Below are 21,115 nucleotides of genomic sequence, written 5' to 3'. Positions count from 1 at the left end.
CTGGGGCCCACTTCACCTCATGCTTTATCCTGGCACTCCTTGGTCCACTTCCAAGGTCACCGCATGCCTCCCAGGTGCTTGCAGGGTATCTCAGGTCCTTTCACTTCAGACCCTGCAGGGGACACAGAGGCCTGGGGACCTCAGGAAACAGGTGCAGCATAGCCTCTCAAGGACCTCCACGTGGGAGCTGGCACAGTTTTACTCCAGGACAATCCCCTGCTCTGTGGCACTGGCATCCCCTATGGGCACCAGTCCAAGTCTGGCTGCTCCACTTCCCATCCAGCTCTCTGCTAACACACCTGACAACAGCAGCAGAATGGCCCAAGTCCTTGGTCCCTGCACCCACGTGGGAGCCCTGGAAGAAGCTCTTGGCTTCCAGCTTTGAAAAGGCTCAACTCTGGCTGTTGCTGACATTTGGGGAGTGAACCAGTAGAAGATCTCTGTCTCTCCTTCTCTTTCTAAAAAATTTGCCTTTACAATAAAAAGAAATAAACCTTAATAAAATATAAGACTCTCCGAGTGGAGCAGTCTTTGGGAGGCTCATGGCTGCCTGGGCCCCTCTGGCCTCGCCCTGTCCTGCTGGGAAGGGTGGGATTCCCCAGGACTTTCCACAGAAGCCTTGTTCATGCCTAACCTTATGTTGATACTTTTGGATTCCTTTTTAAATTTTTTTTTATTACAAAGCCATATATATAGAGGAAAGGAGAGACAGAAAGATTTTCTGTCCGATGATTCACTCCCCAAGTGACCACAACGGCTGGAGCTGCGCTGATCTGAAGCCAGGAGCAAGGGGGTGCAGGATCCCAAGGCTTTGGGCCATCTTCGACTTCTTTCCCAGGCCACAAGCAGGGAGCTAGATGGGAAGCAGGGCCGCCGGGATTAGAACTGGCACCATATGGGATCCTGGTGGTGTGTTCAAGGCGAGGACTTCAGCTGCTAGACCACTGTGCCAGGTCCACTTCTGGATTCCTGTTTTTGAAATATGATCAGAATTGTAAAAAATTGTAGAAAGCATGAACCTGTCCTCGCCTCTTGTGTGGAGTGGGGGCCACTCCCTCCAGTACCTGCTCCCACCACCACCATCCGCCATGACGTAACAGGTGGCATACAGACACAGAGGGTCTGTCCTCTGCTGGTTCATATCCCAAGGATCTGCCAGAGACGGCACTGGGCCAGGCTGAAGCCAGGAGCCCAAACTCCATCCACGTCTCCTGCATGGGTGGCAGGAAACGAAGTGCTTGAAACCCCCCTTCCCCCGTGCCCTTCCCTCCGCTGCCTCCCAGGTGTGTATTGCCAGGAAGCTGATTTGGAAGTGGAAGGGGCAAGGGCTTGAACCAGGCACTCTGACACTGGATGCTCGTGCCCTAAGTGGTGCCTTTTCCCCATGGCTACTGCTCCCCCCTGTCCTGTGTATTAACGTAGCTCAGCCTGGAGCTGAGCTCCAGGTTCAGGAGGTTCAGGAGCAGAGGCTGCAGCATCAGGGTAGCCACCTGTCATGTCATGGTGGATGGTGGTGGTGGGAGCAAGTACTGGAGGGAGTGGCCCCCACTCCACACAGGAGGCAAGGCCAGGTTCATGCTTTTTTATAATTCACTCTTGTGAGAACTCACTCAAGGTCTCAGGAGAGGGACCTTTGTCTCTTGCAGGGCTTGTCCTCAGGTAACCCAAAGTCCCACCCCTTAAAGGGCCCACCACTCAGCATTGCCACCTTGCAGGCAGGAGGTCTGAAGCAGGTGCGCCTTGGGAGATTCAAACTGTGGCACTAGAGAGGTGGTTGGTGGTACCCCCACAAGCTCCCCCAGCCTCAGCTCCTTCAGGCTTCTCTGAGCTAATCCTACGCCCTTGCTGGCAGGTGAATCTTCGCCAACTTCTGAATGTGCTTACCCACATGTGTGTATTTGTGTATCCACTGCAAGGACTTGTGTGTATTCACCTGTGCATTTCAATAAAAGCACGGCTGACTGATTCCACTTGACAGGACCCGTGTGAGTTTGTCTTTGGTGATGCTTTTCTGATCTCCCCTGGTCTTTCTGGATTGTAACAATCCATCTGGGCTGTTTCCAGGGTCCGCCATGACAGCAAGGGAATTGCAAGGGAGTCGGGTACCACCAGCCCCTTCCCAGCAGGTGTGCCTGGAACGAAGACCAAGATGGATCAAGGCTCCAGTCTACTCCTGGGGTTGGGGCTGAAGCCTGGCTGGGGCGGCCAGCACCTCCTGGTTTGTCCTGTCCCACCACTGGATCCAGCATAGGAAGTGGGAAGGGGAGAGGTGGGTGGTGCATAGGTGCGGCTCAGCCCTCCAGCCTGCCAAGGCAATAACCACTTTCCATTGGGGCGGGCGCCTTGTGCAAACGTGGCTGCAGTCTCTCTCCTGCTGTCTTGCACCGACCACCTGCGTGGGTCCTGTCCCCCAAATTCCATGAGGCTGCTGGGGCTCCTTGGCCTCCTCTGCGTGCTCAAGGCATGCTCAGGAGCCACAGGTGAGTGGGAGAATGTGTGGGGGGTGGCAGGTTGGAGATCCTTCTGATATTTCTGTGTGGGGCTGGGGGCTGTGGGCATGGGGCCAAGGAAGCTGGGAGGCTCCGGCTGCAGCTCTGACTTGAACCGGTTGTTGAGGGTACATCTGCATCGGCTCCTGGGACAGGCTCTCCTCCATTTTTGGAATGCCCCTCTGTCTTCCTGTCCCCTGTCCCAGGGTCCCTCTGCAAGAGACCTTCCCTCCCCTTGACCTTTCAATGCCTCCCTTCCCCTCTTGCCTGCTCTTGAGTCTCTCCCTGCTTCTTGCTTCTCTGCCTGGGCAGCTCCTTGCCCCATTCCCCTCCCACCCCGGCTCTGCCCTTCCCTCTCTCAACCCTTGCCAGGGCCCATGTCCTTGGGCAAAGTTGCTGTCACCAGTGCTGTCTGGGGACATGCTGAAGTGCACTTTGCCTTGAGGCTGTGGGTCAGAGGTCAGCCAGTGTGGGGACCTATCTTGGTTCAGCTGTTCCTTCGCTTCCGGGGCCACAATTTGGCACCAGGGGCTCCTCATGGTGTCCCTACTCCCTGCTTCCCGGTCCCTGGCCCCAGTTCTCAGGGAAACGATGTGGCATGTCCCACATGAAGAAGTTTAAGCTGTATGGACAGGTGGTCGGAGGTTGGGGAGGGTGTTTCCTGCTTGCTGCAGCCCAGGAACCCCTTCCCCACTCCTCACCTCTGGAGCTTCAGGCTTACTTCCTGCAGCATGGGCTGGTGCTGTCTGTAGGGTTGAGGGTGTGCATGTTGGTGTATTACCTAGTTCAGGGACAGAGGCAGAAGAACCTGGCAAATGTCTGATTTGGTGATTGACATGCACTGCTAAGGCTGAAGGTCTCTGGAATGTTTTCTCCCACCTGCTCTTTCTGAAAGTTGGCTTCCCTGCTCTGTCCGCCTGCACCCACCATGCCCCTGGCTTTCAGTACAGTCTGGGATCTCAAGTCTCTCTCTCTCTCTGCACTTGGCATGTGCCCTGCGGCTCTTTCCTCATCGGCCCCACCCTGGTTGTGTGGCCTTGACTGAGCTCTCACTCTTGGGGAAAAAGAAACTCAGCTTGGGCAGCAGTGGGGCTGGGAGGAAAGTGTGAGAGAGGAACCTTGGCCAACCTGTTTCCAGTGAGGGAGGGGCACAGGGCGCCCCAACCCGCTGGCTCCTGCCCTGGGCAGGAGGAAGCTCCAGCTCCCAGTGCCTCCATGTGGGAATGAGCAACCTCCCCCCTGCTGTCATGATCTGTATCTGGGAACTGGGATAGCGATGACCGCAGTGGCATGATGGTGCTGCAGCGAAATGCATGGTCACGCCTGGTTCTCTGTTCTGCCAACACAGGCACCTTGGCCTTGTCTGCTTCCATCCTACATGGGCTTCTCTCCATGGCAAAAACCAATCCCATCCTCAACCATTCCCCACCTTCCAGTGGCCAGGCCATGACAGTCATAGGTGTGGGTCATATGACTCTCACAAATCCTAGTGGCACACCGACTGGGACAACTGCGCAAACCCTTACTGCAGACGGTACCGCAGTTCCTCTAACCACAGATCATTCTTCTTTTTCCACAGACACATCCTCAGTAACTCAAAACACCACCTGTATGCCCTGGACAACGAGCACACTTGCTGTATCAACCACTGGTGCTTTAACATCATCCACAGGCACGACTGTGTCTTCCTCTCCTCTCCCAAGCACAGAGCCAGGCACCACTGATGTCTCCTCTCCATCCACCTTGCAATCCATAACACCTTTCACCAATGCCGTGTCCACACCTCCACCTGACACCACCTCCCACAGTTTTTCTACTACAACTACCATCCTCTCCTCTTTCCCAACACTGACTCCCCCAGCTCCGACTATAGGCCTCCCCTGCATAGCTCCAACCCCTGCCATTCACTCACCTGTTGATACCACCAGCTCAATCTCCCCTTTCTCGTCAGTTAGTAGTTCTTGGACCTCTGGGTCCTTGGCTCTAGCCACCACCAATGCGGCCCACACAGCAGGTGAATCCACCGCAGCAACCACACACACAAACACGGCCACAACACCCACAGCCACGGAATCACTTACACACACTGTGACAACCACAGGGAGACCTGAGTCAGCTCTCCTATCTACTGTCATTACCCTCACTGTGACATCACCCCCAGGCCTGACTGTGCCGTCTTCTCCTCTCCCAAGCACAGAGCCAGGCCACAGTGACGTCTCCCCTTCATCCATCTTGCTGTCTGCACCCTCTACCGCCAATGCCGTGTCCATGCCCCCATCTGAGCCCACCTTCCGCAATTCCCCTACTAGTGCTTTCACGCCCTCTACAACCTCTGTGACAGGTGCACCAACCACCAGCATCTCTCCTGCCTTTACAGCATCCTCACCAACCACTACAGAAACAGCCCTGACTCCCACCACTACCCGAGGAGCCACAGCCACACAGATCCCCTCACACGGGACCCCCAGCATCACTTCCTCTCACAGCCACCCCACACCCAACACAGCCACAACTGCCATCCTCTCCTTTTCCACAGTGCCACCCTCCATAGCCCTGACTGCAGACCTTTCCCACACAACCCCTGCCCCTGCCGTCCACTCTTCTGTGGGCCCCACTGGGTCAGTCTCCTCTTCCACGTTGGTCAGCAGTTCTTGGACCTCTGGGTCCTTGGCTCCAGCCACCACCAGTGCGGCCCACATACCAGGTGAATCCACCTCAACAGCCACATACACCACTGACACCCACTTGTCTGTGGGCACCAGCGGATCAGCGGGCATGGGGTCACACCTTTCTCCAACCAGTTCCTTAGCAACGCTCTCAAGCATCTTCCCATCAACCTCATCATTGTCCAATAGCAACACAACATTCCATGTGCGCACAGCTTCCGCCACCACTCTGGGTGTGTCCACAGCCCTTGTCAACACTCTAACTCCTCCACTAAGTCCTTTGTCCACATCTGGGTTTTCCTCTTTCACAAACACCAGCAGCCTTCACACACAGCCCATCTCTTCTGCCCCAGGCAAAACCAGAACACTCCACACCACAGCTGAGTCTCCCCCAACACCCACTCCCACCAGTGTGATCACAGCAGCCACCCCCACAGGACCACACGCATCCAGTGCAGCTTCCACTAGCCCAGGCCATGGGACTTTCCCCACCCCTCAGGCTACCTTCCCGGGAGAGACCACCCTGATTACTGCCAGCAAGGACCCTGCAGTGTCTCTCAGTACAGAAACCACTTCCATTGCCCTGGTACCTCCCACAAGTCCCACGGCTGCCAGCACAGCTGCCCGATCCACTGCTACAATAAGCAAGTTTCTGACATCCATTCCGGGTGGGATTCTGTCCAGCAGGGAGCCGGGCACCCCCATGAGCACCTCTGCCACTGTGCCTTTATCTCCCTTGGGGACCACAGCCCCTGCCACCCACTCCCAGGCTACCCCTCCAGGCGGCACTACCCCTCCCAGTTTTCCCACCATCTCCACCATGGCCACTGCATCTTCTCCCAGTTCCTTAGAGACCAGGAGGATGCCCACGGCCACGCCCCCTTATTCTCTGGACACGAACAGCCCTGAGAGGACTCTGACGACTGCCATCCACTCTTCTGTAGGTGCCCCTGATTCAGATCTCTCCCCCACACCCATGGCGCCCCAGACCTCAGCAAGTCCGACACACATCATGTCATCCTTCCCAACCCTACCAGACTCGGGGACATCACCCCCAGGGGGCCCCAACTCCATCCCCACTCCTGCCTGGCCCACAAGCCCTACAAGGTCTGACCCCAGCTCCCTTGCTACAGTGTTAGCACCCACATCCCCTCCAGCAACCTTTGACAATAAAACCTACAGACCCCCTGGGTCCACCCTGCTCAGCCCCTCCTCCTTGCACACTGACACACCAGCGCCTCATTCCACATCCAGCGCGGTGACATCCCTTAGCCCTGTCCCAGGCCCCCCTGTAACAGCACACCCCACTCGGCATACCTTGCTCACAGCCATGCCCACTGCCAACACAGGAAGCATGGGACCGTCTTCTCTCTCACCGTTCTCTGCTCCCTCGTCTTCTGCAACCAGCTTGCCCCTGAGCACGCTGCTCACTGCAACACCCCCTTTTTCTGAAGCTCCCCTTCCTTCCACTATACCCCAGCCAGAAAACACAGCCATTACCACCCTGTCCCCCTCCCCAACCATCCTTTGGGCGGAGCGGGAGCCCAGTACCCAGTCCACCCCCTTCTCAATCCTCACCTCTATGGCCAAAATGGTCACTTCTCCCAGTTCCACCACTGTGACACCTGTCACTCCTACTCTGACGGACACTTCTACCTCTGTGACCATGGGACCACAGCCCAGCACCATCACAAGTGATGTACCCAGCTCTGAGACCATCCCTGCCGGCACTTGGTCACTCCCCAGCACAACATGGAAGAGTCCTGAGCCTGCCACCACCCCCCGTGGGTCTGGCCTTCCCACAAAGCCCAGTGGCAGCCTTCCAGCCATGACGATGACCTCCAGCAAGGTGACACAGCCCACCCTGCTCCCTGCCAGGACATCGGAGATACCGGCCACCCCTGCCCGGATTCCCTCCAGCCTCATGTCCCCCAGGACTACATCCAGTGTGATTCAGAGCAGCCCAGAGTCAAGGCTGACCACACTCCCAGGTTGGGCCTGCTGTCTCCCAGTTCACGTCCTCCCTTTGTCCCCCAGGGGAAGCTCTGTCTTGACCGGCCATTCCCTCTCTTTCGTGCTTGCCAGGTACCTGTGACAACGGTGGCACCTGGGCCCAGGGCCATTGTATGTGCCTCCCGGGCTTCTCCGGGGACCACTGCCAGCTTCAGCAGCCCAGGTGCCAGCATGGGGGCTCCTGGGATGGCCTCAGGTGCATTTGCCCCAGCACCTTCTATGGCTCCACCTGCCAGTTTCCCATGGAGCAGGTGGATGTGGGTGAGTTGGTATATAGTGCCCCTGATACCTGCAGGTCCCATCCTTCCAAAGCCTCCTCCAGCTCCTTCTTCCCTCCACTGTCCCACGTCGTCCTCTCCTCTGCAGGGTGGCCAGACACACACTGGCCTCATGGGGCCTCCTCTTGGTCAGGGCTGTTCAGAGTTGTGGTAGGATCTAGCTGCTGCTCTTACAAACTATGGCAGACAGACCCAATAGCTGGACCACATCTGGACCACACCTGGATGCTGGCAATGCCATGGGGGCTCCCCCAGCCTGGAGGCCCCTTCCCTTGCCTGCAGTCCTTGGGTCAGGGACCCCTGCTTGCACCATCTGAGGCAGCCACAGGCGTCCCCACCTCCTGTCTCTTCCACAGCTGCCATGTCTTCTTCCCGTCGACTCTGACTGCTTCTGCCTCCCTCTTGCGCTATGCAAGGGGCCCCCTAGCACAGTCCACACTTTGTCCCACACTGTGTCATCAGACTTTTACCCACAGCTTTCATTCTCTCTAGGACATCCTAACGGTGTTTCCTGGGACTAGTGAGGGTGCCCATTCAGAAGCTGTGAATCTGCTTACCTGGGGATGGGGGATACGGCAGAGGGGGCGACAGACAGGTAGTAACCAGAGCTGGGTGGGCTGTGTGTGCAGACACAGTGGAGGCCGTGGTGGTCATGGAGGTGTCTGTGGACCAGGAGTTCACCCAGGACCTGAAGGACAACATGTCTAAGGCCTACAGGGATTTCAGCCAGGCGTTTCAGGAGCAGGTGATGGGCTGAGGGTGGGGAAGGGAAGGGAAGGGAAGGAAAGAAAAGGGAAGGGAAGGGGAGGGAAGGGAAGGCAAGGGAAGGGGACCTGAGAGTCCTGCCCTGGGATCTGCAAGTTGGGGCTCCAGCCTAGGCTGCCTCCCCATTGCAGATGCAGGAGATTTACCGGGAAGTGCAGGAGTTCAAAGGGGTGCAGATCCGGTCCCTCAGGTATGGGGTGCTTTGGGGCACCAGAATTTCCTAGAGAGAGGGTCAGGGGTGGGGAGCAGGAGATGGGTGCAAGGAAACTGCTCCCAGTTGGGAACTGGGATTTTTGCCATCACTTCCTGGGGGATGACTTCCATGGCAGCAGGGGCCACACACACCTCTTCAGCGGGCTGCAGGGAGAGATATTAAGGGCATGGCATCTGCAGGGAGATGGTGTGGGGGAACTGCAGGCCTGGCTTCAGGCTGGCTGGCAGCTGTTCTGCTGGGTGAATGAGAGAGTGAGCCAGCGAGAACCTGCTCCTCTCTGTATGTGTACCTGGTGGTGGCAAAGCCCATGTCAGTCACTTCTGGTCTGGTCGTCTCAGATACAGCCAGTCAGGGGTCCTGGCACAGGCTCCTCTCACAGCCTGGTTCTCATCACCTGTCTCTCCTCCCTCCCCCCACCCCCTCCCTCAGGAATGGCAGCATTGTGGTGGACTATCTGGCCCTTTTGGAGCTGCCCTTCAGTCCCCAGCTGAAGAGCCAGTACAAGAAAGTGGGGGAGCAGCTCCAGAAGGCCAGCCAGGACTTGGACACCTGCCATAGTGGCCAGAGTGAGCTGGGGCTAAGGAAAGGGTCAGCGCCAACGTGCTCCCACTCCGGTCTGGGGGCCTCCGGTGGCTCAGGGCCAGTCCTGGGGGTGCTTCTGCCAGGCTGGGAGGAGGGGGCATGGGTCCACCTCCGGCTGAATCAACCAGCACCCTCCCACCCCACCGGGAGAACTGGGCCCCCTAGCTGGTGGGGTTGAAGATCCCCGTGGGAGGCTCCCCTGGGGGGGCCCCTCCTCACATCCCCACACTGAGCTATCTCTGTGCCCTTCCCCAAATCCGCCTGGCTCCATCGCGTGGGCGCCTGTGTCCCCAGTCCTGTGTTTTAAGTCTGACTCCGCCAAAGTGCACAACAGCACCCCAACGGAGCTGACCCCGGAAGGTGAGGCTGCGGCCTTGACATTTCCCAGCACGGACAACAACCGCGCACGCAGTTCCCGGAGAGGAGGGGTGGGAGTGGGGCAGTTTGGGTGAGGCGAGGGGAAGGGGACAGGGGTCTGTTTCAGGGGATCCACAGCCCTGCCCAGGCGCATTCGCCCCTTGGGTAGCAGCCGAGGTCTCTGCAGCTCCCTGGCCCCGCCCGCAGCTCTCTGCCGCCGCGCCGCTGCGCAGGGCTACGAGGAGTTTTACTTTCCTGTGGTGGACGGGAACCGGCTGCGCTGCGTCACCAGATGCGCGGCGGGCGTGGACGGCGCCCTGGACTGTCACCAGGGCCTGTGCCTTCTGCAGAGGAGCGGACCCACCTGCCGGTGAGCCCTGGCTAGTAGGGTCTGAGCCCCACTTCTCTTCACCAGGCCCGCCCCTTATGCATCAAATCCTGCCCTTTATACATCAAACCATGAGGCTTCTCCCGAAGCCCCGTCCACTCAGGACGCTTTCCTAGAGGTCCCGCCCCGTTTGCATCAGGCCCCTGCTTCCCACGGCGCATCCCTGGAGGCCCGGCTCACGGCTATGATGGAGCTCCGCCCCCTTCTCCAGCTCCTGCACCCCAGGTCAGGTGCATGCGCCCACCCGGGCTCAGCCGGGGGCCCGCGGGTCTTAAGTCCTGTACCCTCCCGCAGCTGCTTTTCCTCGGACACGCACTGGGTTTGGGGTCCACGCTGCGAGGCAGCTGTGCACTGGAGAGCTCTGGTCGGGTGCCTGGCGGGGGCCGCGCTGCTCCTGTTGCTGCTGCTGTTGCTGCTGGGCGTGCTGGTGGCGCGCGCCCGACGGCGCAGAAGCTCACGCCAAGACAGGTGAGCGCCCTAGCGCTGGGGACGGCAGGGTAGGGGACAGCCGACGGCTTGCGTGACCACCGGTTTCTCTGCTCAGGCACTGGGACCAGGACAGGAAGTGGGGGGAGTCCTGGGACGAGGACATCGTGGGGATCTTCTCTAACGTGAGCCTGCAGGGTTCCAGAGCAGGTGAGTGCTGCTGGATGGGACAAGTGTGTGTGCCAGTTGGGGATTTCGTGTCAGCTCCTCCAGGGGAAGTACTGGGACCCTGCCTTCCTTTCTCTCTCTCTCTATCAAAAGATTTGTGTTTGAAAGAGTTACACAGAAACAGAGATCTTGTTTGCGCTGGCTCACTCCCCAGCAGAGCTGCGGCTCCATGCAGCTCCATCCGCCTGTCCCACGTGTGGCAGTGCAGGCACCTGGCCATCCTCGCAGAGTGGGCCCTGGGGATTGCAGCCTTGGTCACAAGCTTGACTTACTTCACTGGGTCACCACAAAGCCACTATAGGGACCGCCAGCTGCCTTATCTCCCTGTCCCACTGCCCTCTTCCTAACCCATGCCTCTCCTTCTCTCCTCTTGTCTCTTTCTCTCTAGTGGAGGAAGAAAATTGCCGCGTGGCTTTGGAGATGGTGGATCACAATGTGAGGGTGAGAGGCTAAGCCTGCAGTCCCCTTCCTGTCCCCACACTCCTGGGGAGGAGGCAGGGTGGGCTGGGTCTGTGTGCACACCCTTACCGAGCTTTCCATAGCAGGTGCACATCCAGGGACCTGAGGCAGCCATGTCCTCCATCCCACCCTCCTAGCTCTAGTGCAGTGCGAGGGAACCACCTGCACGGCCTCCGTGGCAAGAGACCACTCTGAGACCTGAGTCACCGGGGCTCCCTGTGTCCTCGACAACATGACACTCTCTCCTCCACCTGCCTAGTCCCCCCATCCGCCTCCTCCCCGTTTAGTTGGAACCCACCTGGAGTGGAGACCCAGGTCACATCCAGGCTCTTCTGCTGTGAGACCTTGGGCAAGCTGCAGCCTCGGTTCCCCTCACCTGTGAAACAAATGTAACACTCTCCCCCAACCCCTTGTCTACACCCTGTGAATGCCACCTCCGCTGATCTGGTTCTGTGCCCCCATCTGTCCTCGTGCACTCACTGCCTCACTGCCAGTCCCGATCCTCGCCTCCCTCGCTGTAGGTTTCTGGTTGTCCCCTCACTGCTTGCTCCTGGGAGCCGTGCCAGCTGCACTAGCCCCCACTCTCCACTCCTCTATCCTCACCTAGCCCATGCTCCTGTTCTTTAACGGGTCTCCCTCTCTGACCCCTCCTCAGTGCTTTGGGATCCTGGTCCCTGTCCCCTGAGTCCTTTCCTCCCTGTGCCCAGCCGAGGATGAACAGCTGTGTCTCAGGTGCCTCTGGCCTCACTTCTGAGGCCCCGCCCCTTCCTAGGCCCATAGGCTAGCCAGGGTGGGTCATTTCCCCCAGATGCCCCTCCTCCTGCTCCCCACCCCCTCCCTGGTGTCTCCTCCCTTGCAAGCCTCCAGGTTCTGAAAGTTACCCCTCCACCTCCTTGGCCAGGAACACACGGTTCGAGACAGCAGGTGGCATGTCCCTGGTCCTCGGCTTGAACACAGAATACAGTGTTTGTCACCAGAGAAGCAGCCTATGTCTTTCTCATTTTTCACCTTCGTTGGTCTCCCCAGCTAGAGAAGTTGTAGGGGCACCGCAGAGTGACAGACACAGAGAACACCACTAAAGTGACAGACGCATCGGGGATGCCACAACACCACAGGTTGAACCCCATCCTTGGTGCCACAGCCTCTTGGGATTCCCTGAGTGCCCCCTCTCCTCCAAGCAGGGTGAGGCCACAGGTCTCCAGCCCCTTTATGCCAGGAAACAAGCGGGGCGTCTTTGGGCTGCACCTGGGCTGGGACTGTCAGGCTGGAGGACCTCCAGATCTCAGCAGACCAGATTTGTTAGTGAATGCCTGGCTGAGAGGCAGAGCTTCCCCCGCTTGGATTTTGCTAGGAGTTCCAATCCTGTTGATCTTGGGAGAGCTTAGGGCTGGTGCTGTTGGGCGAAGGAAGCGGCTGGCACTGGATCAGGAGCTGGTGGGTTTGCCTGGACCAGCTGCTTTTTGAAAACATGGGCATTGCAGAGACTCCCCACCCCACCCCCCCCTAAAAAAAGACATGAGCCTCCTTCACTCCCACTGCAAATATTGACCAACAGCCAGTGCTCATGCGAGCTGGGGCCGGGCTGGGGCCTTTGTCTTCTCATTACTTTGGGCGGTCAGTGCTATGCGGTCACGACTGGGCAGGATCGCGGTGACTTGTCTGCTTGGGTCTTTGGGTGAGCAGTGTAAGTGACAGCCCTGAATCCTTTGCCCTGGGTAGGGACTGGTCATGACCTTTCCCCATCTCTATCTCTGGCCGGGTGGAGACCAAAATCATAAAAATGTCAGGTGTGAATTGGACGCCCCACCTGGTAGAAAGCTCTGGAAATTTGGAAAGGGTCAGTATGAAGTGGGCCATGGGAAAGGAAGGTAGGAAAACAAGAGGAGCCTGTTGGGGTGGGTATGGAGGTCTCTTCCCTCAGTCTGGCCTGGCGCTGGCTGCTCCTCCTGGGGTCCCTGCACCCCTCCCTCTGTGCTCCCTCCCTCCCTGCTGTGTCTTGGCTTCTGTCACTTGGCAACCCAAGCATAGTTTCCCCCCCCACAACCCCTCCCTCCTGCTCTGCCCCACCCTGAGCCTGGCTTCCCTTGGGGTAACCCAGGCACGGGCTGGCGGGATTAGAGGGCAAGCCAGCTGATAGGCTGTTCTCTGGCCCACTCCCTGCGGCACTAAGGGCCACTCAGCCAGCATCATCAGGTCCCCCACCCCGGGCCAGGCTCTACCCTTCCGTGTGGCCAAGGTCCCCGGGGTCTTTTTATACCTGCCACTTCCCTCACAGCCTCTCACTTCTCTGCCTCTCCTTGGGAGATGCTGGTGACCTGGCTCTTGTTGCTGGCTCTCCAGCTCCAGGCCCTGTGTTTTGCTGAAACATCATCATCCACGACATTCACATCGACACCAGGTCAGTGAGCAGGCACCGCTGGGCATCCTGGCTTCAGGCAGGGCTGCCTGGGCCAGCTCTTCTCCTTCTTCCTCCCCTCCCTCCAAAGGGGCTGCAGACCTGTGCCTTCACTCTGCTTGGAGAAGAGGCGGCACTCTGGGAATCCCACGAGGCTGTGGCACCAAGGATGGGGTGCAACCCGTGGTGGTGTGGCATCCCCAATGTGTCTGTCATTTTAGTGGTGTTCTCTGTCTGTCACTCTGCGGGCTGCACCTGTTCAGGCAGCCGGGTGTTTCCAGCTGGTTTCGGGATGCTGTGTAGGTGGGGCATCCATAGCTGCCTTGGGGGAGCTGCAAGTGTGCCCGTGGAAGGCCTTTCCAGGTAGAGATGGCCGAGGGGTTGGGGGCACAGTGGTGTGGAAGGCAGTGGTTGGGTCTTGACCCCTGCGGGTCAGTCTTCTGAATTCCCCCGGCCATGGAAGGGCTCAGGAGGAGGTCCCAGGTGGAAGAGGAGACTTGGAGTGGAAGACCATGGGGTGAGGGAGGAGGGGTAGTAAGGGGGTCCCAGCCATGCCGGGGACAGTGAGGCCAGGGAGGACTCAGGGACTTTGTGAGAGCATGTTAGCAACAGGTGTGTTGTTGCCTCTTTGAGATGCTGTGGCAGGCAGGTGGTCTTAGGACAGAATCCCTAAAGCTCCTTGGAGCTCAGCAGACCCTGGGGACCTCTAGACCAGGTTGTCTGGGAAGAAGGCTGGGGGTGAGAATAACACTGCTGGGGATGTGCTGACACTCACCCACCCGCTCCCTACCCCCCTCCACCCCCCCGCCCCCCGCCCCAATCAGTGTGCAAAAGAGGCAGAAAGCACCTGTTCTCAGTGTCCAGGGCGCAAGGAGGGGGCGGCGGGTGTGGAAGAAACCTGGAAGGTCTGCTTGTCCCCAGGGATCCCCCAGCTGCCCAGGGAGGGTCTGCCAAAGTCCGTTCACAGCAGGTGGCTTTGGGGCCTTTGCCAGACAGGTGCTCAAGGTCGAGAAAGGCTGAGTGACTTACCGGGTGGGCGGAGGACGGCTGCCCGCACAGCATCTGATTGACACAACCCACTCCTGTTAACTCTGGGCTACCCCCTTTCCCCGGCTCCCCTCAACTCTATCGTTTGTATACTGGGGCCTGGAGGAGTCCTTAGAGGCCAGGGCAGAGGTCGAGTGTGCTTGGTCAGAGGTGGGCAGCCTTCTCCAACCCATGGTTGGGACAGATGGATGGCAGGGAGAGGAGATGGGAAGCTCATTTCTGTGGCTGTGAAGAGGGTGTGAGATTGAGCTGGGCCTGGAGAGTTGGAGTGCCTGCCACAGCTGGGCTGCAACTCCTAGCCTGTGTGTGTGTGTGTGTGTGTGGTGGGGAGTGGTACATGGTGCTGGATGGAGTGTGTTGTGGGTGGAGCAAGGCAGACGCCCTGCTATTAGGACAGCAGGATCCTCTCCCGGCATCCTGATTCCCTTAGATGGGAGGCTGTTGAGGGGCTTGAAGGTGCAGAACCTGTGTACAGGAACCTCATTCATGTGGGTGGCAGAAGTGTCCCGTGGTAGCGTATAAGGGCTGTCTGGATGGAGCTGTTCTTGGGTTCCTGGACCTCAGGGAGGGGCTTCCAGGAAGATGGGGTACAGCCTTGGGCCCCCCGCACCCCACATGTGCCACACAGGGGCAGGTACCTGGGAAGTTGCCGTTTGTGCCTGCTGTGCAGGTCGATGCCTGTGCACTGGTTTGTGTACGTGGCATTCTAAGGTGTGTGTAGTAACCAAGAGGGGGAGGGAAGGGTGAGGGTCCACCCTGGAGGGGCCCGGGAACTCTGTGACCTTGTTAAGTGAGGGTGGAGGTGGACATGCCCGGTCACATGTGAAACCAGGCACGGTGGTGCCTCCCCATAGGCAAGGACAACCTTTGACATTGGGGTCTATAAGTTTTGAGCTATGAAAAGGAAGTGCTGTTTTATGCTGAGCGTCATAAACTTACTCATTTTGCAAACACTCAAGCCTGGCTCTGCCTGCTCAGGTGCCATGAACCGAGGTAGGACAAATAAAAAGTTTATAATAGAGTTTACAAGAAGGAATGTTGATGGAAAGAGAACGACAGCCCCACCTTAGTTCTGGGGCTGCGGGGCAGCCTGGGGCTGGCTGGGAGGTGCTGAGAGGAGATCCCCAAGGCCACTTCCTTCTAGGCTGCTGGGTGCTCCTGGGTGTTGGAGTTGGGTGGCTGTTGAGGAGGGGTACAGGAAGGAAGGTTTAACGGATGCTCCCAGGCCTTAGCTGATAAGGAGACAGTGTGGGGCAGAGAATGCAAAGGATGACCGTACTGATAAACAGATTCCTGCAGTCCACCTCCAGGGAAGGAAGCCGCCTGGCTCCCCTAATTATATATTATATAAGCTGGTGGGAAAAAAAAATGGAATGAAGAGAGAGGTTGACTTTGCAAAGCGATTTTGAAACACTCCCCCAGCCCCAACTCCGAATTATCTCATCACATGTGAATTCTTTCAGAAAAAGTTTGGAAACGCCCTGTGTGGCTGGATTTCAAAGCGATCGCAGCCACGAATGAACAGACCCTTTCATTCTGTGTTTCCCTACGCCCTTCGGAGTTCCCTTCATGTTCAAGCTCAAGGTCGCAGGTGGTCCCTGAGGGTCTGTGGATGCTGTTCTCAATGCCCCATGCTCTCACTTAGTTGGTGACTTCCTACCCTCACGGAAACTGAGGCCCAAAGTGTTTGGAACCTACCTTGCTTGTGGTTCCAGGTGCAAGGGCTAAGATTTGAACCCAGGCCTATGGTTCCAGACCCTCCTCTGCCCTTTTTAAAATTAAAATTGACTTTATTTGAAAGGCATAGTTACTTGAGAGAGTGAGAGAGAGGGAGAGATTCATCCACTGGTTCATTTCGTAAATGGCTACAATGGCTGGAGCTGGGCCAAATCCAGGAGCCAGAAACTCCATCTGAGTCTCCCACATGGGCACAAGGGTCCAAGCACTTGGGCCATCCTCTGCCGCCTCCCAGGTACAATAGCAGGGAGCTGGATGGGAAGTGAAGGAGCCGGGACTGGAATCGGTTCCCAAGTGGAGTGTGAGCAATGCAGGAAATGGTTTAGCCTGCTGTGCCACAGTGTTGCCCTACAGCACATATGCTGTGGCGGTGGTGCCGGTTGGTATCAGCTTTCCGCAGCTGTGGCAACGGGGACAGATTATCTTCCCGTTGTGGAAACCAGACACCTGAGGTATGCGTCAGAACCTAGGTCCCTCTGCAGCCCAGGGGAGGACCTCACCTCTTGCAGCCTCTGGGACTCCTGGGGCTCCTGGGCTGGGACCACATTGCTCTAGTCTCTGCCTCCCCTTCCCTGGGCGGGTCACCCTCTCTCTCTGCTTTCTCCTACAGCACACCGGAACTTGGATTTAGGAACCATCCTAAGTCGGATCTTGAGCTCTTTTTTTTTTTTCCCCCAACAAAGATTTATTTGTAAAAGAACGACAGAGATTGAGGGAGGAGGGGATGGGAGTCAGGAGAGAGAGAGAGAGAGATCGATCTTCTGTTGCTGATTAACTGTTCAAAAGACAAAACCAGCCAAGCCATCTGGGTCTTCCATAGCGATTTTTGAAAAGAAAAAAAATCCAAGGAAGTGCAGGGCAAAGATACAATAAAAGCTGCCAACAGACAAGAATACACTCGTCTTTATTTGCTTAGTGTCCCGGCTGTAGACAGAAAATATCTAACTTCCCTTGTGGTGGGGGAATTGCCAGCTGGTGTCTCTGCTGACCCTGTGTGGCCCTGTCGGGAGTGCATAGGTCGTGTTTCCGACGCGTTGTGACCGCAGAAACCGGGGACTTTCCTCTCAGTTCTCCGGGCAGTGGCATGGGTGCTGTGTTCTAGCTCTTAGCATAAATAAGTATTTTATGCATCAAAGGCAAAGAGAAAGCAGGAAACTCACTCTCACCATGCAGATAGGTGCTACCAACCCTCCCACCCTGTTTTTAGATTTATTTATTTTTATTGGAAAGGCAGATATACAGAGAGGAGGAGAGACAGAGAGGAAGATCTTTCATCCGCTGATTCACTCCCCAAGTGGCTGCAATGGCTGGAGCTGAGCTGATCCAAAGCCAGGAGCCAGGGGCCAGGAGCTTTTTCTGGGTCTCCCACATGGGTGCAGGGTCCCAAGGCTTTGGGCCATCCCCTACTGCCTTCCCAGGCCACAAGCAGGGAGCTGGATGGAAAATGGGACCACTGGGACACAAACTGATCCCCATATGGGATCCCGGCACATGCAAGGCAAGGACTTTAGCTACTAGACCACCATGCCAGGCCCAACTACCGACCTTTCAATGCATTTCTTTCTGGGTATGTATTTTGGCTTCTGCCATGGGCAGGTCCTTGTACCTATACACATGTACAGTGTTTATTTGAGAGACAGGGAAACATACATAGGTAGACAGACACACACACACACAGATCCCAACTACTGGGTTCCTCCCCAGATGCCTGCAGTGGTAGGTGGGGGCCAGAGCAGGGATGCAGGAACTTCAGGTCTCCCACGTGGGTGGCAGATCCCACTCGCTTGAACCATCACTCTCTCCCAGGGTCTTTGTTAGCAGGAAGCTGTAGTCAGGGGCTGGAGCCGGGATGCTTCCCCACAGCCCACTTGGATGGTTTGTATTTCAGTGGCCGATGACTGCTTTTCTTTCTATAGAATGCCACAGACAATCCTTTAGCCTCCTATGCCTGGACATGTTTATTCAGTTTTCACTTATTCAGATGTGACATGCTTTTTGTGTCTGTTTTCTTTCCATGCCTCAGTTTACTTTGGGGTAAGAAGCATGATGAAGTGGTATAGCTAGGGACTGGCACTTCAGCACAGTGGGTTAAGCTGTTACTTGGCAATGCTGACAGTCCTTCTCGGAGTGCCAGTGGAAGGCCCAGCTGTGCTTCTGGTTGGGCTCCCTGCTAATGTACATGGGAAGGCAGTGGCAGATGACCAAGTGCTTGGGGCCCTGCCACGCACCTGGGAGACCTGGTTGGAGTTCTGGACTGCTGCTTTGGCCTGGCCCAGCCCTAACCATTGTAGCTACTGGGAGACAAACCAGCAGTGAGAAGCTCTCCTCTATCATTGTAGAATGATAGAATTCCAAATGTAGAATTCCAAAAAACAACCAACCAACCAACCAACCAACCAAACAAACAAACAAACAAAACAACCAACCAAACAAAAAACCCTTGTGTGTGGTAGGGAGATGGGGGGTTGCAGGGGATGCAGTGTGATGGCTCAATAGCTAAATCCTCACCTTCCAAGCGCCAGGACCCTATATGGGCACTGGTTCACGTCCTGGCTGTTCCATTTCCCATCTGGCTCCCTGCTTGTGGCCTGAGAAAGCAACAGAGGATGGCTCAAGTCCTTGGAACCCTGTACCCACATGGAAAACCCAGAGGGGACTTTTGGCTTCTGGCTTCAGATTGGCTCAACTATGGCCATTGTGCCTATTTTTGGGGGAGTGATCCAGCTGAAGGAAGATCTTTTTTTCTGCCTCTCCTTCTCTCTGTAAACCTGATCTGATCTACCTTTCCAATACAAATAAAATCTTAAATATTTATTTGAAAAGCAGAATGGGAGAAATAAAGAGATCTTCTATCCACTGGTTCACTCCCTAAATGTTTGCGATGACCAGTGCTGGGCCAAGTTGAAACAAGGGCTGGGAACTTCATGTTACTCTCCCCCATGGCTATAGGGGGTCTGAGGACTTGCCCTATCTTCCTCTGCATTAGCAGGACATTAGAAAAGAAGTGGAATAGCTAGAACTTGAACCAGTGTCCCTCTGGGCTGCTGGCATTGCAGAGGGTGGCTTACCCTGTAGGCTACCGTGCTGGGGCCTTTCCTTGCTGTGTTTCCTTCTTGGTGGGCTTGCTGGGAGGAGGAGGGATGTATGCCTTCCTTCGCCCAGCTTTCTGGTAGCACAGCCCTGACCCTAGCATTTGACGCGAGGCTGAGGCCATCCCTGCTTTACCACTCTGGGGAGATACACACACACAGTGGCCCCAGAAGCCTGGGCTGGAAGTGCTCAGTGGAGGCGGGGGAGGCGTGGGGGGCTCTTGTGCACCTGTGTACCTCTACACACATTGTTCTCAACGCCTTGTCTCCTCCCTGACCCCCTCCTTGTGCTAAAAGTGCTCGTAAAAGCCAGCTTTAAAATGTGTTGGAGTTACAAGCTCAGTGACCCTGGCAGAGATTTAACTGCCAGACCTTGATTCTCGTGGGAAACAGAGATGGCCAGGCCTGTCTCAGGGGACTGCAATGGGACTGTGGTGTTTTCTTTTGCTCTTAAAGAAAACATGACAGGGAGATGTTCCAGGGTCTTTGATTTGGTTTTTCTGAATATGTTTTTATTTCACTTTTTAAATATAAAGTTTATTTTTATCTGAGAGATGCATTTATAGAGAGAAGACACACATACACACACAAAGGGAGATCCATCCACTGGTTCACTCCCCAAATGGCTGCAATGGCCGGAGCTAAATTGATCTGAAGCAGGAGCCTTTGTTGGTGCAGGGTCCCAAGGACTTGAGCCATCTTCTGCTGTTTTCCTAGATCCATAAGCAGAGAGCTGGGTAAGAAGTAGAGCAGCTGGGATTTGAACTGGCTCCCATATGGGATACTGGTGTCTCAGGTGGAGAATTAGCCTGTTGAGCCCCTGCACTGGTCCTTTGAATATGCTTTTTTAAAAAGTTTTTTTTTTTTTTTTGTTAACATTCATTTATTTTTATTGCAAAGTCAGACAGGACGATCTTCTGTCCACTGGTTCACTCCCCAAGTGACCACAACGGCTGGAGCTGTGCTGATCTGAAGCCAGGAGCTTCTTTTGGGTCTCCCATGTGGGTGCAGGGTCCCAAGGCTTTGGGCTGTCCTCAACTGCTTTTCCAGGCCACAAGCAGGGAGCTGGATGGGAAGCGGGGCTGCTGGGATTAGAACTGGCGCCCATGTGGAATCTTGGCAGATGCAAGGCGAGGATTTAGTCACTGGGCTATTGTGCCTTGGGTCCCCCTTGAATATGTTTTTAAAGATTTATTTATTTGAGAGACAGAATGATAGCGAGAGGAAGAGATAAAAAGTGGCAGCAGCCAGATCTGGGCCAGGCTGAAGTCAGGAGCAAACTCCATCCTGGTCTCCCATGTGGGTGGCAGGGGGACCCCAGCACTTGGGTCATCTTCCATTCCTTCCCAGAGGTCTTAGCAGGGAGCTGGATCAGAGGTGGAGTAGCCAGGACTTGAACCCCTCACTGATAGGGCATGATGGCATCGCAGGTGACAGCTCAGTACATGGCAGTGCCAGCCCCTTCCACGCTGATTGCCTCCTTGGGGGCAGCGGTTTTTCTGAGAACAGCTTCGAGTCCGTTAAACAGGGCAGAGCAGAGAAGGGCGAGGGCTTCCTCCAGGTGGTTACATACCTGCCCAACCTGCCAAGTAACGTGCCCTGCGATAAGGTGATACCCTACGGGCATCCCATAAAAGTTGGCCCTCCCCGTGGCGCTGTGGCCTGCGTGAGTCGGTTAGGGAGCTGGCCGTCAGTGGCCTTGGCATGAGCTCCGATGTTTGACTTGTTTCAACAGACGCCTTCCAACTTCCTGACTTAAAAAGTCCTGTAAAATTTATGAGCCACTCCAAGAAGCCCATTGATTCTTTAAGAACAGGGGGGAGAATGACAATTTGGGGCTGCCTCTGCCCCTCCTCCCTGCCCTTCCTGCCACGTCCCCAGATGGGCCTCTCTTACCCTCATGCCCATTGAACCCTCACAGCCCCAGTGAACGAAGGGGGTGCCCACGGCTCCTATGCCAGGACCAACGTGGTGTTCCCTGT

The 21,115-nt window shown here is 56.4% G+C and overlaps 1 protein-coding gene across 1 annotated transcript in view; it reads left to right on the top strand.

Moving 5' to 3' along the window:
- Positions 1-1,088: 1,088 nt before the first annotated feature.
- LOC121151847 (mucin-12-like) overlaps positions 1,089-21,115 on the top strand; it is a 38,697-nt gene continuing 18,670 nt past the window's right edge. Inside the window, exons 1-14 of the mRNA XM_040973700.1 lie at positions 1,089-1,093; positions 4,069-4,140; positions 4,193-4,362; positions 4,867-5,107; positions 5,474-5,565; positions 7,241-7,429; positions 8,076-8,191; positions 8,343-8,401; positions 8,855-8,991; positions 9,302-9,367; positions 9,572-9,734; positions 10,047-10,220; positions 10,297-10,388; positions 10,795-10,847. Of these exons, the coding sequence (XP_040829634.1) occupies positions 1,089-1,093; positions 4,069-4,140; positions 4,193-4,362; positions 4,867-5,107; positions 5,474-5,565; positions 7,241-7,429; positions 8,076-8,191; positions 8,343-8,401; positions 8,855-8,991; positions 9,302-9,367; positions 9,572-9,734; positions 10,047-10,220; positions 10,297-10,388; positions 10,795-10,847 (1,629 nt within the window). The remainder of the gene's footprint in view (positions 1,094-4,068; positions 4,141-4,192; positions 4,363-4,866; positions 5,108-5,473; positions 5,566-7,240; positions 7,430-8,075; positions 8,192-8,342; positions 8,402-8,854; positions 8,992-9,301; positions 9,368-9,571; positions 9,735-10,046; positions 10,221-10,296; positions 10,389-10,794; positions 10,848-21,115) is intronic.

This window comes from Ochotona curzoniae, unplaced genomic scaffold, assembly GCF_017591425.1.
Source record: "Ochotona curzoniae isolate NIBS_2020 unplaced genomic scaffold, NIBS_Ocur_1.0 contig_2321, whole genome shotgun sequence".
In the NCBI taxonomy this organism is placed as follows: domain Eukaryota; kingdom Metazoa; phylum Chordata; class Mammalia; order Lagomorpha; family Ochotonidae; genus Ochotona; species Ochotona curzoniae.
This window is presented reverse-complemented; position numbering and strand designations above follow the sequence as displayed.